This window comes from Entelurus aequoreus, linkage group LG05, assembly GCF_033978785.1.
Source record: "Entelurus aequoreus isolate RoL-2023_Sb linkage group LG05, RoL_Eaeq_v1.1, whole genome shotgun sequence".
Lineage (NCBI taxonomy): Eukaryota > Metazoa > Chordata > Actinopteri > Syngnathiformes > Syngnathidae > Entelurus > Entelurus aequoreus.
In genome coordinates, this window is record NC_084735.1 from 78897559 (window position 1) to 78919297 (window position 21739).

A 21739-nucleotide genomic window follows, 5' to 3' on the forward strand; every position below is an offset into this window, starting at 1 on the left:
TTTCCAGGTGAGAGGCATGTTTAAAGGCCTACTGAAATGAATTTTTTTTATTTAAACGGGAATAGCAGATCCATTCTATGTGTCGTACTTGATCATTTTGCGATATTGCCATATTTTTGCTGAAAGGATTTAGTAGAGAACAACGTCGATAAAGTTTGCAACTTTTGGTCTCTGATTAAAAAAAACCTTGCCCCTACCGGAAGTAGCGTGACGTTGTCAGTTGTTCACTCCCTCATATTTTCCTATTGTTTTCAACGCAGCTAGAGCGATTCGGACCATTACCCCATTAATTTGAGCGAGGATGAAAGATTCGTGGACGAGGAACGTTAGAGTGACGGACTAGAATGCAGTGAAATACATATTTTTTTTCGCTCTGACCGTAACTTAGGTACAAGCTGGCTCATTGGATTCCACACTCTCTCCTTTTTCTATTGTGGATCACGGATTTGTATTTTAAACCACCTGGGATACTATATCCTCTTGAAAATGAGAGTCGAGAACGCGAAATGGACATTTAGTGCCTTTTATCTCCACGACAATACATCGGCGAAACGCTTTAGCTACGAGCTAACGTGATAGCATCGTGCTTTAACTGCATATAGAAACAAAAAAAATAAACCCCTGACTGGAAGGATGGATAGAAAAATCAACAATACTATTAAACCGTGGACATGTAAATACACGGTTAATGCTTTCCAGGCTGGCGAAGGTTAACAATGCTGTGCTAACGACGCCATTGAAGCTAACTTAGCAACTTAGCAACCGGACCGCACAGAGCTATGCTAAAAACATTAGCTCTCCACCTACGCCAGCCAGCCCTCATCTGCTCATCAACACCCGTGCTCACCTGCGTTCCAGCGATCGGCGGAAGGACGAAGGACTTCACCCGATGCGTTTGGCGGCCCGGAGACGTAGGAAGTCAAGGTGAGGTCGCCGGCTAGCGCGTCTGCTCTCCAACAAAGTCCTCCTGGTTGTGTTGCTGTAGTCCGCTGCTAATACACCGATCCCACCTACAACTGTCTTCTTTGCAGCCTTCATTGTTCATTAAACAAATTGCAAAAGATGTCCAGAATACTGTGGGATTATGAAATGAAAACAGAGCTTTTTGTATAGGATTCTACGGGGTACCATAACTTCCGTTAAACTGACTTCGTCACGCGCATACGTCATCATACCGCAACGTTTCAGCCGGATATTTCCCGGGAAATTTTAAATGTCACTTTATAAGTTAACCCGGCCGTATTGGCATGTGTTGCAATGTTAAGATTTCATCATTGATATATAAACTATCAGACTGCGTGGTCGGTAGTAGTGGCTTTCAGTAGGCCTTTAATGACCTACAATAAACTTACAGGGAGCAAGGAAGCGAGGAAGCAGCAGACCATGCGATGATGTAAACATAGGGAGACACGGAAGTGATCATGTCGCCCTTATAAATTGTTCATCTGCGTTAGCGCTTATAATAACAATATCACTAATATTTAGTTAATATTCAAGTCACAAAATATAAATGGAGTATTGTTGGCGCTTTTTGAATGATTATTTGGTTAATTGTATTAATTAAGCAGATTTTTTTTTATCACTTTTCATACGATTCCTACTTACCAGTTTTATGTATGAATGATTTTACTGTGGTTTCCGTCGTGGTTTTCGACACGGAAACAGGGGAGTGGGCGACGGCCGGAGCTTCCGAGCTGATTTTTGTCACGGCGGTGATGGGAAGGTGAGGTTCGAAGAGACCACCAAGCTGCCCCTGGGCTGAGGTGTGTATGGGGATTAATTTAGGATTCATTCAACTGGTTAACTGGAGCTCACCTTGCGTTCCGTTCCGCTGTTCCGTTACCTTGGTCTCCACCCCCTGACGGGAACAAAACAACAGTATTAAACATTCATAATTAAGATGTTTGAAATACATTTCTATAATCCGGGGTCCTAAAGGAGGGTTAGGGGTCATGGCGAAAAGATGCTTTAGAAGACACGCGTGATGTAACACGCAGCAGCTGCCGTCTGTTTATTTGCGTGCGGGCCTTAGCAACGCCACAACTCTTGTTGACTGTTGGCGTTCCGAGGTCTATCCTCTCATGGCGGAATAGCATTATTCCACGCTAGTATTTTAAGCCCAGGATGCTAAATATACGCTGGGAGAAGAGCACAAAGTATACATCCTGGAAATGTCTATGGCGTTTTACCTACACTTTAAATGTTGAGAAAACATTCAAATACATTGTTTTTAAATTGCTTTTACTGAAACATTTGATATTTCTCCTATTGTGTGTTTATGTTGTAAGTAACCCATACTTTTAATTGTTTTTGTTCTATGTATTAATGAAAACTGTTTTTGCTGCCCAGCTCATTTTAATCTCAATGAGTTTTTACCAGGTTAAATAAAAAAACATTAAAATGAAATGTTCAGTATATTTTTTAACTATTTAAAAAATCTTCTTCTGTATATTTTTTTCTTTTATGTTACCCGAAATTCCTGGCTTATACTTGTGTGATGCCTTCTTCTTCACATGTGTCCACAAAATTATTTTAAGTAATTTGCATGGGCCAAGGGAAATAAAACATATGTTTAATTATTATTTTCCTTAACCTGTGAAATATGTTTTAATGTATTTTGATGAATGCTGTCAAATTACTAAATATTCTAAACAGGATAATCACACTTATGAATTTGGATTAATCACACTTCTGAATTTGGATCATGATTAATAACACTTTTGAATTTGGATTAATCATGATTAATCACACTTCTGAATTTGGATCATGATTAATGACACTTTTGAATTTGGATTAATCATGATTGAGCACACCTATGAATTTGGATCATGATTAATCCAAATTTAGAAGTGTGATTAATCATGATCCAAATTCATTAAGCACACTTTTTGAATTTGGATTAATCACCCTTTTTAATTTGGATTCATCGTGATAATCACACTTTTGAATTTGGATTAATCACCCTTTTTAAATTGGATTAATCAAGATCAATCACACTTCGAAATTTGGATTAATCATGATTAATCAAACTTTTACTATGGATTAATCATGGTTAATCAACCTTTTGAATTTGGATTAACAATTACTAATTAGAGGATAATATTAGTTTGCATAATTTAAAATTACTAAATATTTTAATCAGAATAATCACATTTTTGACTTTGGATTAATCATGATTAATCACACTTCTGAATTTGGATCATGATTAATCACTCATTTCAATTTGGACTAATCATGATTGAGCACACGTTTGAATTTGGATTAATCGTGATTAATCACACTTCTGAATTTGATCCTGATTAATCACACTTTTGAATTTGGATTAATCATGATTGAGCACACTTTTTAATTTGGATTAATCGTGATAATCACACTTTTGAATTTGGATTAATCATGATCAATCACACTTCGAAATTTGGATTAATCGCGATTAATCAAACTTTTACTTTGGATTAATCATGGTTAATCACACTTTTGAATTTGGAAACACAATTACTAATAAGAGGTTAATATTACCTTGCATAATTTAAATGAACCAGAAAAAAGAGCCCAATATTTGGACACAAATGCAACTTTATCGGCATAATTTCATACAGGAGCTTTTCTTAAACGTATTACTTAAATGCACATTATTTATTTGTTCAAAACTTAGTTTTATCTAAAGTCCCGTCTGGGTGTATATTGAAGGTGAAATTTGCGGCATGTGTGGTAAAAAAAATGCAGTGTACATGCGTGATTAATGTGATAATTTTTTGTGATTAATCACATGACTTAACTTGTTATTTTGGACAATTCTAATTTGAATGTTAATTTCATAAATGTTTCCACTCATCTTTTTTTTTTTTTTTTTTTAATATAGTAAAAATGTATTATTTAATGATAAAAAAAATATACTCAATTCATACATTTTTACATACTTTATACAATGTTCCCTTTCAACAAAAAATAGCTGTACTACTATTTGAATATATTAAAAATATGTACTGTATTTATTACAGTTACCGGTGTTTAAAAGTATATTACTGTTACTACAATTATCACCAACAAGGTATATATATATTAATGTTTTTTTCTGTTCTTAAATAATATATTTTTTTAAACAAATATGATTATACTAAATTTATTTTGCTCTGCTTTTTATAGAGTTGACATTTTTGGCCCACATTGAGATGTCAAGCGATGTTATAAATAACGCTGAAACAGTTAATCGATTAAGTTGATTGTAAAAAAAACTTCCATTTAAATTCTGTTGCTTCGATTGATCGTTAAATGAGCGCAACTGATGAAAATGGATGAAATCAAGACTGCATTGAAAACATAGTTTCCGTGTGGCTGCTGCAATAGAGAGTTCATGAGAGCGGTGGTGTGTGAGAGTCGTGTCCTGTGTGGCGGTGAACAGCTGGGATTCTTAGAATTTTTTTTTGTATTAATGCACACATGATAAAAGTGCAACTTCAATGTGTGTATTAGAAATAAGAATAACGGTTATGGCAAGCAGAACAACTGTTTTGTCTCAACAATTTCCCCTAAAATATGCGTTGAGGCTATAAAGCACAGGCGTCAAACTCAAGGCCCGGGGGCCAGATCTGGCCCGCCACATAAATTTGTGTGGCCCCCGAAAGCGTGGAAATAATATGTGTAAACAAAGTTCCTTATCTTTTTTAATAAATGTATTACAAAAATAAATGTACCTTGTACAGTTACATATATTTACACTTTAATCATCCCTAATAATAAAAGAAAATATTATACCATCATACATTTCAAAACAATTTTATTGTTCAAATAAAGAAAAATACTTAAATATCTGCTTGACTTATGATTTCAAAGCAAGTAATCCAACAAACATTTTTTACAGTAACATTTTTTTACAGTAAAATCCACTTTCAATATAGAGTAATAATACACTATAAAACACAACAACCGTAGATTTTACAGTATAAAAAACTAGCATGAATTTATACATTAAAAAAACCCAGTGGTACTGTTTTTCCATTCCATTTAATTTAATTCCATGTATTTTTTTTATTTTATATGCTGTAAAAAAAAACAATGCAAATATTATGGTAAAATTGTGGCGACTGAGCTGCTAGTTTTATACAGTACAATCTAGTATTGTCCAGATACCAATATTTTGGTACCGATACCAAAATTATTTCGATACTTTTCTAAGTAAAGGGGACCACAAAAAAATTGCATTATTGGCTTTATTTTAATAAAAAAATCTTCGGGTACATTACAGATATGTTGCAGTTAAGTCCTTAAATAAAATAGTGAACATACAAGACAACTTGTCTTTTAGTAGGAAGTAAGCAAACAAAGGCTCCTAATATAGTAATTTAGTCCTAATTTTGTCATTTTCCATTCTATTATTTTGTCAAAATTATTAAGGACAAGTGGTAGAAAATGAATTATTAATCTAGTTGTTCATTTACTGTTAATATCTGCTTACTTTCTCTTTTAACATGTTCTATCTACACTTCTGTTAAAATGTAATAATCACTTATTCTTCTGTTGTTTGGAGGCGGGACTGGTACTTTTCAGAGGCGGTATAGTACCGAATATGATTCATTAGTATCGCGGTACTATAGTAATACCGGTATACCGTACAACCCTAGTACAATCTAAAGATTTGGTTTTGTACAGCGTACATAAAAAAAGACAGACAATTATACACATGTTTTAAATACACACATTTATATTCATAATGTATATTATTACTGTTAAAACAGGCCCTGTGAGGGCAACCATAACTGCGATGTGGCCCTCAATGAAAACTAGTTTGACACGCCTGCTATAAATCGTGTTTTATCTGATTACTCGATTACTCAAACGAACAAATCGATTAGATTACTAAAATATTTGATAGCTGCAGCCCTCGTTATGAACACGCAGGATGTGAATATAGTCCAAAACCTCTCTAGTGGTAGAGGACTATTTCATCCAAATAATTGGGCCTTTATCTCTCTGAACAAGCGCTAACGTCTCAAGCAGCTGAAGGGTTTCTCCTGCAGTGACAGCTGCGGCCAGCAAAACTCATGTTCACGCTGCGGGGCTATTTTAGATGTCGCAATCGGCCCCCTTTGCGAGTGTTTCCTTTCTGCTTTTACGTCCCGATATAGGCCCAAATCGGGGGGTAGTGAAACCGAGCATCTCCTAAGTATATCGCCCTGGAGCGTGGCCTTTACGCGCTCCTCCGAAACACCGCATCCATTTTGCTTTTCCAGCTATAGTGCGATTGTAGCCAATCCGTCAACTCCCCCCCCCCACCCCACCCCCTTGGAGGTTAGCACCATGTTGATCTGCGGGCTCCAACAGTAGCCTCTGTAGGATATCACACTGTCAGGTTCTGTCTGAAGCCGTAATCCCTTTAAACCCGGGGCCCGGGTTCAGCACCACGGACTTCTTGGAAGCATGTCAACAGTGTGACCGGTCAAAACAATCGCATGGATCAGGGATTGTCAAACCGCGGCACGTGGGGCACCGATTTAAGTTAATTCCTGTTGAGTACAAGCCAGGAAAGTAGCAAAACTGGTGGTACTCGGTATGAAGCTTGACAACCACGGCGACATGTGAAGCCATTAGTTTATTTCTGACTTCCTAAAGCAACACTAAGTAACTTTTCAACCTTAATAAAATACTTCAGAACTTTTGGGACGATACATGGACTTAGAACTAGTTGAATGAGACCTGTGTCATGGCCTGAAGGGGTCTGTATCGCCTATACTGGCACTTAGCAACGTTGACCTTTCTCCATTCGTCTAAAAGATTAAAGTCGATGCGAACGCCTACATGCGATTACCGCTATCATGGCCGAAGCTCGACCAAAGAAACGAAAAGTTGTGCCTACAGTCAGGATCAACACTGCCCCCGGCTTTCACTCACTGCCGTGAGTTCAAATATGACGAGGCCTTGGTTCTGTTCCTGCTAAACTAGCAAGCGACTATCGACGCTCAAATCAAAATGATAATGCTAATGTTAGCTATCGGAAATAAATAGTCACCAGCTTGATAGTTCGCAGTTCCACACTACTTCCTTCGAAATACCTCTCCCGCCAGCCTTTCTTTGCTACGGACCTGCATCCGCCCCAGATACATTCTTGGTAGTAGCGTCATATTTGTAGCGCAATCCAAGATAATTTCTTGATTGCGTCTGCTATTTAACATCTGCATAGCCATTAGAGACCTAATATTTGTGCCAATATTACAGCGGACATTATGGCAGTTTTGACGCCATATGCACTAGTCTGGCAAAACACTACCCCTTTGGTCCACTGGCGCCGCCAAAATCAACCAAAACTGAAAGTTCTCAAGTGTGGGCTTTGAAGATGATTTCGTGAGCACTTATTTTGTGTGCTCCTTCAAGCTAATTAAGCGAATTCATTAACTCATATTATGTTTTGCATATGGTGAATGTTCATATTCATCTTGGAGAAAGCAAACCACCGAGTTGAATTAAATAGTGGTATTTCAGTTTGAGCACATAGTAAGATAAGGCCCCTTAGTTTGATACTCGCAGGTGGATTGGATCACTTCTCGTAGGAAAGAGGCCCTAATTGGGACTTTGGAATGCAAAAGTGATAGCCCTATCCTTGAGAAGAGACTACATGTTCAGCCCAACGCCAATATTTAAGTTATGATTAAGAGCAGTTGTTTTTCAGACACTTACACATGAACTTCTCCTTTTATGGTCAGGATGTGCTGTCCTGACTTAGCACACACCCAGAGACAGAAAGGAGGAATACAACAATTGATGTTTTGGCTTCTCCAAGTTAGGAGTGCCTTGTTTTTTTTCACTTGATCTCCTCCAGGTACTGCAGTCCTGTATAATGATGCTCGATTGTAATAAAGCAACTTTTTGTTTAGCAAACCGTCTCCAACGTCTCTTTTGATCCAACCGCACTGCTGTGTCGCCCTTCTGCCCGGAAGAGGGTGACAAGACCAGAAATACACATCACTAGCTTAGTGATTAGCATGCCTGCTGCTGGCGTGCTCTTACTCGATATGAAGAGTACTGCTGTTTTTATGGTTAAAAAAGGCAGCTCAGTTGCCAGAATTTTACTGTAAACTTTACATTTGTTTTTTTACTGTAAAAAAGAAAAAACTGCAATTTTACAGTAAAACTTTGGCACCTGAGCACTGCTGTTTTCATGGTTAAAAAAGGCAGCTCAGTTAAATGAACATAATTTGTGATTACATGGAGTACATCATCATATTTCACCTCAAAATGTAGTGTATATTACTGTAAATGGAAAAACAGTACTGCTGTTTTTATGGTTTAAAAAAAGGCAGCTCAGTTGCCAGAATTTTACCGTAAAATTTACATTAGTTGTTTTGCTGTAAATAAAAAACCTGCAATTTTACAGTAAAATTTTGGCCAGTTTTTTGTCTTGTTTTTGTTGTTGTTGTTTTTTTTACCGCAAATCAAAAACTGTAGATTTTTTGGTGTATTACTGTAAATGCCAAAACGGCACCACAGTTTATTACAGTAAAAAAAGTACTGCTTTTTTTTTTCCATTTAGAGAAAAATGCTGTAAAAACCACAGTAAATTCCACAATTTTACCATGAAATCTATTGCTACTTTTATATTGCACAATTTGATGGATAACTTGCTTTGAAATCATTATTATTAGTATTTATTTCTTTTTCAAAACTGGTTTGAATGTTAGATGATATATTTTTGCATAATTAGACAATATCTAAGTTAACATAATTTGTGATTACATGGAGTACACATCACTTCAAAATTTAGTGTATATTACTGTAAATGGAAAAACAGTACTGCTGTTTTTATGGTAAAAAAAAAAGGCAGTTCAGTTGCCAGATTTTTACTGTAATATTTACATTTGTTTTTTTTACTGTAAATACAAAAAACTAAAATTTTACAGTAAAAGTTTGGCACCTGAGCTGCCAGTTTTTTTTTATTTTTTTTACCGCAAATCAACAACTGTAGATTTTTCAGTGTATTACTGTAAATGCCAAAACGGCACCACAGTTTATTACAGTAAAAAAGTACAGTTTTTTTTCATTTAGAGAAAAATGCTGTAAAAAAACACAGGAAATTTCACAATTTTACCATGAAATCTATTGATACTTTTACATTGCACAATTTGATGGATAACTTGCTTTGAAATAATTATTAGTATTTATTTCTTTTTAAAAACTGGTTTGAATGTTTGATAATATATTTTTGCATAATTAGACAATATCTAAGTTAACATAATTTGCAATTACATGGAGTACATATATTTCACCTCAAAATTGAGTGTATATTACTGTAAATAGAAAAGAAGTACTGCTGTTTTTATGGTTAAAAAGGCAGCTCAGTTGCCAGCTTTTTACTGTAATATTTACATGTTTTTTTTTTTACTGTAAATAAAAAAACCTGCAATTTTACAGTAAATTTTGGCACCTGAGCTGCCAGTTTTTTTTGTTGTTGTTTTTTCCCCCCCTGTAAATCAACAACTGTAGATTTTTCGGTGTTATACTGTAAATGCCAAAACGGCACCAAAGTTTATTACAGTAAAAAAAAAGTACTGTTTTTTGTCCTTTTAGAGAAAAAACACAGTAAATTTCACAATTTTACCATGAAATCTATTGCTACTTTTACATTGCACAATTTGATGGATAACTTGCTTTGAAATAATTATTATTAGTATTCATTTCTTTTTAAAAACTGGTTTGAATGTTTGATAATATATTTTTGCATAATTAGACAATATCTAAGTTAACATAATTTGCGATTACATGGAGTACATATATTTCACCTCAAAATTGAGTGTATATTACTGTAAATAGAAAAGAAGTACTGCTGTTTTTATTGTTAAAAAAGGCAGCTCAGTTGCCAGCATTTTACTGTAATATTTACATTAGTTTTTTACTGTAAATTAAAAAAAAAAAGCAATTTTACAGTAAATTTTGGCACCTGAGCTGCCAGTTTTTTTATTGATTTTTTTTTTTAACCGCAAATCAACAACTGTAGATTTTTCGGTGTATTACTGGAAATGCCAAAACAGCACCAAAGTGAAAAAAGTACTGTTTTTTTTTCATTTAGAGAAAAATGCTGTAAAAAACACAGTAAATTTCACAATTTTACCATGAAATCTATTGCTACTTTTACATTGCACAATTTGATGAATAACTTGCTTTGAAATCATTATTATTAGTATTTATTTATTTTTAAAAACTGGTTTGAATGTTTGATTATATATTTTTGCATAATTAGACAATATCTAAGTTAACATAATTTGCGATTACATGGAGTACATATATTTCACCTCAAAATTGAGTGTATATTACTGTAAATAGAAAATAAGTACTGCTGTTTTTATGGTTAAAAAAGGCAGCTCAGTTGCCAGATTTTTACTGTAATATTTACATGTTTTTTTTTACTGTAAATAAAAAAACCTGCAATTTTACAGTACATTTTGGCACCTGAGCTGGCAGTTTTTTTGTTGTTGTTTTTCCCCCCCCCCGTAAATCAACAACTGTAGATTTTTCGGTGTTATACTGTAAATGCCAAAACGGCACCAAAGTTTATTACAGTAAAAAAAAAGTACTGTTTTTTTTTTTCCATTTAGAGAAAAAACACAGTAAATTTTACAATTTTACCATGAAATCTATTGCTACTTTTACATTGCACAATTTGATGGATATATTGCTTTGAAATAATTATTATTAGTATTTATTTATTTTTAAAAACTGGTTTGAATGTTTGATTATATATTTTTGCATAATTAGACAATATCTAAGTTAACATAATTTGCGATTACATGGAGTACATATATTTCACCTCAAAATTGAGTGTATATTACTGTAAATAGAAAAGAAGTACTGCTGTTTTTATGGTTAAAAAAGGCAGCTCAGTTGCCAGATTTTTACTGTAATATTTACTTTTTTTTTTACTGTAAATAAAAAACCCTGCAATTTTACAGTACATTTTGGCACCTGAGCTGGCAGTTTTTTTGTTGTTGTTTTTTCCCCCCCCGTAAATCAACAACTGTAGATTTTTCGGTGTTTTACTGTAAATGCCAAAACGGCACCACAGTTTATTACAGTAAAAAAAAGTACTGTTTTTTTTCCTTTTAGAGAAAAACCACAGTAAATTTCACAATTTTACCATGAAATCTATTGCTACTTTTACATTGCACAATTTGATGGATAACTTGCTTTGAAATCATTATTATTAGAATTTATTTCTTTTTAAAAACTGGTTTGAATGTTTGATAATATATTTTTGCATAATTAGACAATATCTAAGTTAACATAATTTGCGATTACATGGAGTACATATATTTCACCTCAAAATTGAGTGTATATTACTGTAAATGGAAAAGCAGTACTGCTGTTTTTATGGTTAAAAAAGACAGCTCAGTTGCCAGCTTTTTACTGTAATATTTACTTTTTTTTTTTTTTACTGTAAATAAAAAAACCTGCAATTTTTACAGTAAATTTTGGCACCTGAGCTGCCAGTTTTTTTGTTGTTGTTTTTTTCCCCCCCGTAAATCAACAACTGTAGATTTTTCGGTGTTATACTGTAAATGCCAAAACGGCACCGCAGTTTATTACAGTAAAAAAAAAGTACTGTTTTTTTTTTCCATTTAGAGAAAAAACACAGTAAATTTCACAATTTTACCATGAAATCTATTGCTACTTTTACATTGCACAATTTGATGGATAAGTTGCTTTGAAATAATTATTATTAGTATTTATTTATATTTAAAAAATGGTTTGAATGTTTGATAATATATTTTTGCATAATTAGACAATATCTAAGTTAACATAATTTGCGATTACATGGAGTACATATATTTCACCTCAAAATTGAGTGTATATTACTGTAAATGGAAAAGCAGTACTGCTCTTTTTATGGTTAAAAAGGCAGCTCAGTTGCCAGCTTTTTACTGTAATATTTACTTTTTTTTTTTACTGTAAATAAAAAACCCTGCAATTTTACAGTACATTTTGGCACCTGAGCTGGCAGTTTTTTTGTTGTTTCCCCCCCCCCCCCCCCCGTAAATCAACAACTGTAGATTTTTCGGTGTTATACTGTAAATGCCAGAACGGCACCACAGTTTATTACAGTAAAAAAAAGTACTGTTTTTTTTCCTTTTAGAGAAAAACCACAGTAAATTTCACAATTTTACCATGAAATCTATTGCTACTTTTACATTGCACAATTTGATGGATAACTTGCTTTGAAATCATTATTATTAGTATTTATTTCTTTTTAAAAACTGGTTTGAATGTTTGATAATATATTTTTGCATAATTAGACAATATCTAAGTTAACATAATTTGCGATTACATGGAGTACATATATTTCACCTCAAAATTGAGTGTATATTACTGTAAATGGAAAAGCAGTACTGCTGTTTTTATGGTTAAAAAGGCAGCTCAGTTGTCAGCTTTTTACTGTAATATTTACTTTTTTTTTTACTGTAAATAAAAAAACCTGCAATTTTTACAGTAAATTTTGGCACCTGAGCTGCCAGTTTTTTTGTTGTTGGTTTTTTCCCCCCGTAAATCAACAACTGTAGATTTTTCGGTGTTATACTGTAAATGCCAAAACGGCACCACAGTTTATTACAGTAAAAAAAAAAAGTACTGTTTTTTGTCCTTTTAGAGAAAAAACACAGTAAATTTCACAATTTTACCATGAAATCTATTGCTACTTTTACATTGCACAATTTGATGGATAACTTGCTTTGAAATAATTATTATTAGTATTTATTTATATTAAAAAAATGGTTTGAATGTTTGATAATATATTTTTTGCATAATTAGACAATATTTAAATCAACATAATTTGGGATTACATGTATTTTTTTTCCTCCCAAAATAGAAAGAATACATTTAAGTAAGAACAGTTACCGTACTTTATTGATGCATATTATTTCCAGGGCCAAATCAAATGAAGTGGCGGGCCACATCTGGCCCCCGGGCCTTGAGTTTGACACCTGTGTTTTAGGAAGACGTGTCGACACAATAGTTTCAAAGAGAAATGTAACGTCGGGAAAGGTTTCAAGTAAAGAACAGCTGGTTCCGCTCTCAGCCAGGGTATTTGTTGTTGACAGGGCGATCAACGTAATTCAACTTTCCATTAAGAGATTTGAGTCAGGCTGGCAGAGAGCGGCGAGATTCCTCGGCCATCAGGTGACAAGAGGTTTATTTTTGCGTTGAGGGGGCCCACGACGTCCTGATATGCATAACACAACACGGGGACTGGATGTTCTATTTGAGGCGCCCTTTTCGAGTTACTCGCCGACCAGGTATGGAGTCTGATCTACGCCGCATTCATGTGCATAGACGGTATGCCTTTAAAAAAATTAAATAATTGTTTAAAAAAGGGATGTGACGCAGCCGCAGGGGAAAGCGGATGAAGACCCCCCCCCCCACACTCCACTGCTGCAAAGCGTGGGCCCTAAAAATAGCCGTGGCCTTTTGGCTGCTGCGGTAATAATAGCAAGCAAGACACGCGATGAAGGGGCTGGAGTGTGTGAACTCATACGAGTGAAGATATAATCACGATATTACGGATGATAGATTGTACTACCAGTGGTGCGCCGGTGAAACACGATCACACGAGTGAAGATATAATCACGATATTACGGATGATAGATGGTGAAACACAAGACTAAATAAAGAAGGAAGCAGAGTGGGAGGTGCCCACTAAACCTCATTTTGGTTGAAAATGTTATTCCAAAATTTAATAAATTCATTTTTGTCCTCAAAATTCTACACATAATGACAATGTGAAAAAATTGATATTTTTATTTTTGCAAATTTATTAAAAATACACTAAAAAACAGCCTTTGCTCAACACTCTGTTGATGCACCTTTGGCAGAAATTACAGTCTCAAGTCTTTTTGAATACAATCAAAAAGGCAAATAACCTTTTTTTTTTTTAAATTTAATTTTCAGATTTTTGCTTTTTTGAGGACTGGAAGTAATATGTAGTGTCGTACCAAACATGTGACTAAATAACCTACAGTGCATCCGGGAAAGTATTCACAGCGCTTCACTTTCCCCACATTTTGTAATGTTATTCCAAAGTGGAATAAATAAATTTTTGTCCTCAAAATTCTATACGTAATGACAATTTGAAAAGTTTTTATTTTTAATTTTGCAAATTTATTAAAAATAAATTAAAGAAAAACAGCCATTGCTAAATATTCTGTTGATGCACCTTTGGCAATAATTACAGCCCGAAGTCTTTTTGAATACTAATCAATAAGGCAAATAACCATTTTTTTAATAAATGTTTTTATTTAATTTCCAGATTTTTGCTTCTTTGAGGACTGCAAGTAATATGTAGTGTCGTACCAAACATGTGACTAAATAACCTACAGTGCATCCGAGAAAGTATTCACAGCGCTTCACTTTGCCCACATTTTGTAATGTTATTCCAAAACGGAATAAATTCATTTGTGTCCTCAAAATTCTACACATAATGACAATGTGAAAAGTTTTTATTTTTGCAAATTTATTAAAAATACATTAAAAATAGGCTTTGCTCAATACTCTGTTGATGCACCTTTGGCAGAAATTACAGCCTCAAGTCTTTTTTAATACGATCAATAAGGCAAATAACCTTTTTTTTTTTTAATTTAATTTTCAGATTTTTGCTTTTTTGAGGATTGGAAGTAATCTGTAGTGTCGTACCAAACATGTGACTAAATAACCTACAGTGCATCCGGGAAAGTATTCACAGCGCTTCACTTTCCCCACATTTTGTAATGTTATTCCAAAGTGGAATTAATTCATTTTTGTCCTCAAAATTCTACACATAATGACAATGTAAAAAGTTTTTTATTTTTATTTTTTGCAAATTTATTAAAAATGCATTAAAAAAAACAGCCTCTGTTCAATACTCTGTTGATGCACCTTTGGCAGCAATTACAGCCTGAAGTCTTTTTTAATACAATCAATAAGGCAAATAACCTTTTTAAAAAAAATGTAATTTCCAGATTTTTGCTTCTTTGAGGACTGGAAGTAATATGTAGTGTCATACCAAACATGTGACTAAATAACCTATAGTGCATCCGGGAAAGTATTCACAGCGCTTCACTTTGCCCACATTTTGTAATGTTATTCCAAAGTGGAATTAATTCATTTTTGTCCTCAAAATTCTACACATAATGACAATGTGAAAAGTTTTTTTTTTTTTTTTTTGTGCAAATGTATTAAAAATAGATTTTAAAAAAACAGCATTTGCTCAATACTCTGTTGATGCACCTTTGGCAATAATTACAGCCCGAAGTCTTTTTGAATAATATCAATAAGGCAAATAACCTTTTTTTTAATAAATGTTTTTATTTAATTTCCAGATTTTTGCTTCTTTGAGGACTGCAAGTAATCTGTAGTGTCGTACCAAACATGTGACTAAATAACCTACAGTGCATCCAGGAAAGCATTCACAGGGCTTCACTTTCCCCACATTAGGTAATGTTATTCCAAAATGGAATAAATTCATTTTTGTCCTCAAAATTCTACACATAATGACAATGTGAAAAGTTTTTATTTTTGCAAATTTATTAAAAAAACAAAACAAAACAAAAAACAGCCTTTGCTCAATACTCTGTCTGTTGATGCACCTTTGGCAGTAATTAAAGCCTCAAGTCTTTTTTAATACGATCAATGAGGCAAATAACCTTTTTTTTATTTCCAAAAATGGAATAAATTAATTTTTGTCCTCAAAATTCTACACATAATGTCAAGGTGAAAAGTTATTTTTTTTGCAAATGTATTAAAAATAGATTTAAAAAAAAAAACAGCCTTTGCTCAATACTCTGTTAATGCACTTTTGGCAAAAATAACAGCCTCAAGTCTTTTTGAATACAATGCCACAAGCTTGGCACACCTATCTTTGGGCAGTTTCTCCCATTCCTCTTTGCAGCACCTCTCAAGCTCCATCAGGTTGGATGGGAAGTGTTGGTTTTCATCCAGGATGTCTCTGTACATCGCTGCATTCATCTTTCCCTCTATCCTGACTAGTCTCCTAGTTCCTGCCGCTGAAAAACCATCCCCACATCATGATGCCGCCACCACCATGCTTCACTGTAGGGATGGTTTTGGCCTGGTTTCCTCCAAACATGATGCCTGACATTCACACCTGAGAATTCAATCTTTGTCTCATCGGACCAGAGATTTTGTTTCTCATGGTCTAAGAGTCTTTCAGGTGAATTTTGGCAAACTTTTTCCACAGAAATGTCCTTCTGGAAGGTTCTCCTCTCTCCACAGAGGAATGCTGTAGCTCTAACAGAGTGACCATCGGGTTCTTGGTCACCTCCCTGACTAGACTAAGATGAATGCAGCAATGTACAGAGACATTCTGGATGAAAACCAACGCTTACGATCTAACCTGATGGAGCTTGAGAGGTGCTGCAAAGAGGAATGGGAGAAACTGCCCAAAAGATGGGTGTGCCAAGTTTGTGGCATCATATTCAAAAAGGCTTGAGGCTGTAATTGCTGCTAAAGGTGCATGAACAAAGTATTGAGCAAAGACTGTGAATACGTATGTACATGTGATGTTTTAGTTTTAATAAATTTGCAACAATTTTTCAGAAAAAAGTTTTCATATTGTCATTAAGGGGTATTGTCTGTAGAATTTTAAGGACAAAAATGAATTTATTTCATTTTGGAATAAGGTTGTAACATTACAAAATGTGGAAAAAGTGAAGAGCTGTCAATACTTTCCGGATGAAGTCTAGGCAGTCCACACTAAACCTCTATCAATCTGTCATTTTGGTTAAAACCCTTCTTAAGTTGTCACTGTGACTCTGCTCGGATGATTGGCTGGAACTATTTTTCAAGAAAGGTTCCGATTTCATTGTTGCTAATTTGATAACTGGCAGTAATCTGTAGTGTCATACCTGGCATTCGTGCAGTCGTTGACTGGGTATTCACAATCATATCGGCATACCTTGTGGCCATTCAGATTTAGTAATGGTCCATCAAATAACGTATCTCAAAAGTCACAGGTTTCACTGTGCTACCTGGTTGGATCATTTGAAAAATTCCAGGTCCCTGCCATGGAAGGCAAGTAGCTATTTAGAAAATTTTCCCTATGGTTGCTTCTTTGATCACTGGCAGTAATCTGTAGTGTCATACCAGGCATTCGCGCAATCGCACAACTGGGTATTGGAAACAATTTGTGAATACCCTTTATACTAGAGATGTCTAATACTAGTAAATTCTTTAAAATGTAATATCGGAAATTATCGGTATCATTTTTTTAAATTATCGGTATCGTTTTTAAAAAAAAATTAAATCAACATAAAAAACACAAGATACACTTACAATTAGTGCACCAACCCAAAAAACCTCCCTCCCCCATTTACACTCATTCACACAAAAGGGTTGTTTCTAGGGATGCTGATAATGAATTTTTGCCGATATCCGATATTCCGATATTGTCCAACTCTTAATTACCGATACCGATATCTACCGATACCGATATATACAGTCGTGGAAGTAACACATTATTATGCCTAATTTGGACAACTAGGTATGGTGAAGATAAGGTCCTTTTAAAAATAAATAAATAAATAAAATAAGATAAATAAATTAAAAACATTTTCTTGAATAAAAAAGAAAGTAAAACAATATAAAAACAATTACATAAAACTAATAATTAATGAAAATTTGTACAATTAACTGTTAAAGGTTAGTACTATTAGTGGACCAGCAGCACGCACAATCATGTGTGCTTACGGACTGTATCCCTTGCAGACTGTATTGATATATATTGATATATAATGTAGGAACCAGAATATTAATAACACAAAGAAACAACCCTTTTGTGTGAATGAGTGTGAATGGGGGAGGGAGGTTTTTTGGGTTGGTGCACTAATTGTAAGTGTATCTTGTGTTTTTTATGTTGATTTAAAAAAAAAAAAACAAAAAAAAAAAACGATACCGATAATAAAAACACAATACCGATAATTTCCGATATTACATTTTAAAGCATTTATCGGCCGATAATATCGGACATCTCTAGTTGTTTCTTTCTGTTATTAATATTCTGGTTCCTACATTATATATCAATACAGTCTGCAAGGGATACAGTCCGTAAGCACACATGATTGTGCGTGCTGCTGGTCCACTAATAGTACTAACCTTTAACAGTTAATTTTACTCCTTTTCATTAATTACTAGTTTGTATGTAACTGTTTTTATATTGTTTTACTTTCTTTTTTATTCAAGAAAATGTTTTTAATTTATTTATCTTATTTTATTAATTTTTTCAAAAAGGACCTTATCTTCACCATACCTGGTTGTCCAAATTAGGCATAATGATGTGTTAATTCCACAACTGTATATATCTGTAATTAAGAGTTGGACAATATGGGGATATCGGATATCGGCAAAAAGCCATTATCAGACATCCCTACTTTATACCCTTTTACTCTTTTATCCTGCACTACCACGAGCTAATGCAACGGAATTTCGTTCTTACTGTACTGTAATGTTCAAATTTGAATGACAATAAAGGAAGTCTAAGTCTAAGTACCCTACAGAAAGTTTCGGGTTTCAATGTGGTTCCTGCTTGGGTGATTGGCAGTGATCTGTAGTGGCATATCAGGTACTTGCGCAATTGTTTTCGGAGTTGTTCTTTTGCATAACCATTAGGACCAAGTACCTGGTATCAGTTCGTTGAACGGTACAGCAAATAACTTCCTAAAAAAGTCCAGGTTTGTTTTAGGAATGCCTAACAACCAGTTTTACAACACTCTGAAAATGTTTGTTTTTTTAACCCGGTTGGCAGCCCACATACTTTGGGAAAACAGTGTTTTAGTAACGCCTACAAGTTAAAAACTAGAGACAGTTGCTTCAGGCAAACATTCAGGACTTGCACCTGATTGCAGGTTCAAGTCTCTTTGATAAGAGTTTTAGGTTCTTTTAAGACCAAGTAATAGGAACATTTGAATACTCACATTCATTGCCATCAGTTTTTTCGCTCTCCATGCAGATCCGATTGACTCTTCAGAGGATGTAGCCAGACCTACCAGGCCCCTCTGGCCTTCCCGGTTCCTGGACTGCATCTCCTTAAGTCCGTTCTCCGCACTCTTAGCCCCCTTCGACCCACCGGGGGAACTCCTGTCGATCTGCACCCCGGCCAGACTCTCCACCAGGCGACTCAGGGCCTCCAGCTTGGAGCGCAGCTGCAGGTTCTCCTCCTGAAGCATGTTAACGGCTTCCACCAGGGGCCGGTTGGAGCTGCTCATTTCATCGACACGCTGCTCGATGCGCTGCTTGAAGGCGCTCACGTCCACGTGGACTTCCTTCACGGCCGTCTGCAAGGTGGTGTTGAACCGGGCCACAGCCTCGTTCATCAGCTTCTCCGTGGGACCTTTGGCGCATTCGTCCATGGCTTTTTTGGGGAAGTCTCACCGGGATGAATCCAGATGCAAGTGTTGTCGATTTAGGACTCTCTTGTTCTTTCTCTTTCAACAGATACCTACTTGGTCCATACTTAGAATCCAGCAGGTTGAACTATTAAAAGGATCACAAGTCCTTGCCAGCTACTTATTAAAGTCTAATCAAAGATGTTGGACTTCTTTCAACTTGACTCTTCTTTCTGTTCTATCTTCTATTTAGAAGGTATTTATAAATAATGGGAAAAAAACCTCCATATCAAGTCATCACTGAGGGCAACATCACACAATCGGATCAGGTTCCTTAAATGAAACGGAAGGATGCATGCTCAGACCGACCATCCGCAAGGAACTGGCTTCTGTCCCATCCCGGTCTTTGCCCCAGCTCAGTGGCTCATTTGTGTTTGAGAGCAACAGGTTTGTCTATGTATTTTGGGACTTACAGGGGGCGTAGGCAAAGAAGATGAGTAGGCGGGGCCAGGAATATTTATGTTGGGACTCTTTGCCATTGGTGCAAATTCTAGTTTATCCCAAACGTCTTTGATGGCCTTCTTCTGCCACACCAAAACCATTGAAGTGTGCCAACAAGGTTGGAGCCATTCAATTGTCCAAATTGTGATGCCAAGAAGAAGGAATTTTGCAACTTCTTCCAGTAGCTCAGCTTCAGATTGACTCAACAGTGCCTCAAAGTGGAAGAGATGTGGAATAACAGCTGAAAGGTAAAGTTAAAGTACCACTGATAGTCACACACACACTAGGTGTGGTGAAATTACTCTCTGCATTTGACCCATCGCCTTGTTCCACCCCCTGGGAGGTGAGGGGAGCAGTGAGCAGCAGCGGTGGCCGCGCTCGGGGAATCATTTTGGTGATTTAACCCCCAATTCCAACCCTTGATGCTAAAGATGAAGAAAAAGGATGCCACTATAATGAGTATTTCATTTTGGGACAAGATGTTCAATTACTACTACTACTTTCTATGAATTGAGGACGCTGAGGCTTAAATTCAAAAGACTATCAAATCAAGTTTATTGATTTCTTTTAAAGGGGTGCTCCAAGTTTACAAGTAGAAGATGAAAGCTCAGCTTCACATAAGATATTTCCAGATTTTGTCATAAAACCAGTCCAAAAAAAATTAACTACAAAACAAGGTCCATGCCATCCAATTTCTTTGCTATTATTTTACTGGTGGGGGATTTTTTTTTTTTTTAATGCTTTAAAAAAAAAAAAAAACGGGGAGAGAGGGCAAGAAGTGTAAAAAGATTGTGCCCGTGGTGCGTTCAAAGACCCCGTCGTGTGTTAAAAAGAAAAAAATTCCGAAAGCTACAAAATCGACTAAAACAAAGAAAAAGTGCACAGCAAACAAATTTAAGACATTATTATATCCATTCTTTGATGGCCTAACCATGAATTACGTCAAAAAAAATTGTGGATTAAAAACACGAATGTAAAACCCATGCTAGTAAATGAACCAGAATCAATTTAATCAATTCTAAGCAACGCAAATTGAAGACGCCATTGTTTAGTTAATGATATATATGCTGGTGATGATAACCGTAGTGTAAACACCGCCTGCCGACTTTTTCCTTTCACACCGGGATTTGTCACACAAAGAAATATTTTTATTCCACAAGGCACCGGGAACCAAATCTGGCTCGTTGTCCGCAGATCCAAATCCGTCTGCCAGTATCACATCACAGCTGAAATATTTGTGCATTTTTAGCAGAACAGTGCTGCATTCATATCATCGCGGAAGGAAGGGGGGGGGGGAAAGGAAAGTAATGACGCTACATTGGTGAAATTATTTAAATACCAGTCAATTCGAAATACATCCTGAAATCAATTACCGTATTTTTCGGACTATAAGTCGCAGTTTTTTTCACGACTTATACTCAGGAGCGACTTATGTGTGAAATTATTAACACATTACCGTAAAATATCAAATAATATTATTTATCTCATTCACGTAAGAGACTAGACGTATAAGATTTCATGGGATTTAGCAATTAGGAGTGACAGATTGTTTGGTAAACGTATAGCATGTTCTATATGTTATAGTTATTTGAATGACTCTTACCATAATATGTTACGTTAACATACCAGTTGGTTATTTATGCGTCATATAACGTACACTTATTCACCCTGTTGTTCACTATTCTTTATTTATTTCAAATTGCCTTTCAAATGTCTATTCTTGGTGTTGGGTTTTATCAAATAAATTTCCCCAAAAAATGCGACTTATACTCCAGTGCGACTTATATATGTTTTTTTCCTTCGTTATTATGCATTTTCGGCCGGTGCGACTTATACTCCGGAGCGACTTATACTCCGGAGCGACTTATACTCCGAAAAATACGGTACTA

At 35.2% G+C, this 21739-nt stretch overlaps 1 protein-coding gene across 1 annotated transcript in view; it reads right to left on the bottom strand.

The window, feature by feature from the left end:
• The window catches only part of LOC133651073 (smoothelin-like protein 2), a 34812-nt gene that overhangs the window by 11502 nt on the left and 1571 nt on the right, over positions 1-21739 (bottom strand). The window contains exons 1-3 of the mRNA XM_062048996.1: positions 18939-21739; positions 1816-1858; positions 1606-1758 (exon numbers count right to left, since the gene is read on the bottom strand). The exon at positions 18939-21739 is cut by the window's right edge and continues 1571 nt beyond it. Of these exons, the coding sequence (XP_061904980.1) occupies positions 1606-1758; positions 1816-1858; positions 18939-19373 (631 nt within the window). The 5' untranslated portion in view covers positions 19374-21739. The remainder of the gene's footprint in view (positions 1-1605; positions 1759-1815; positions 1859-18938) is intronic.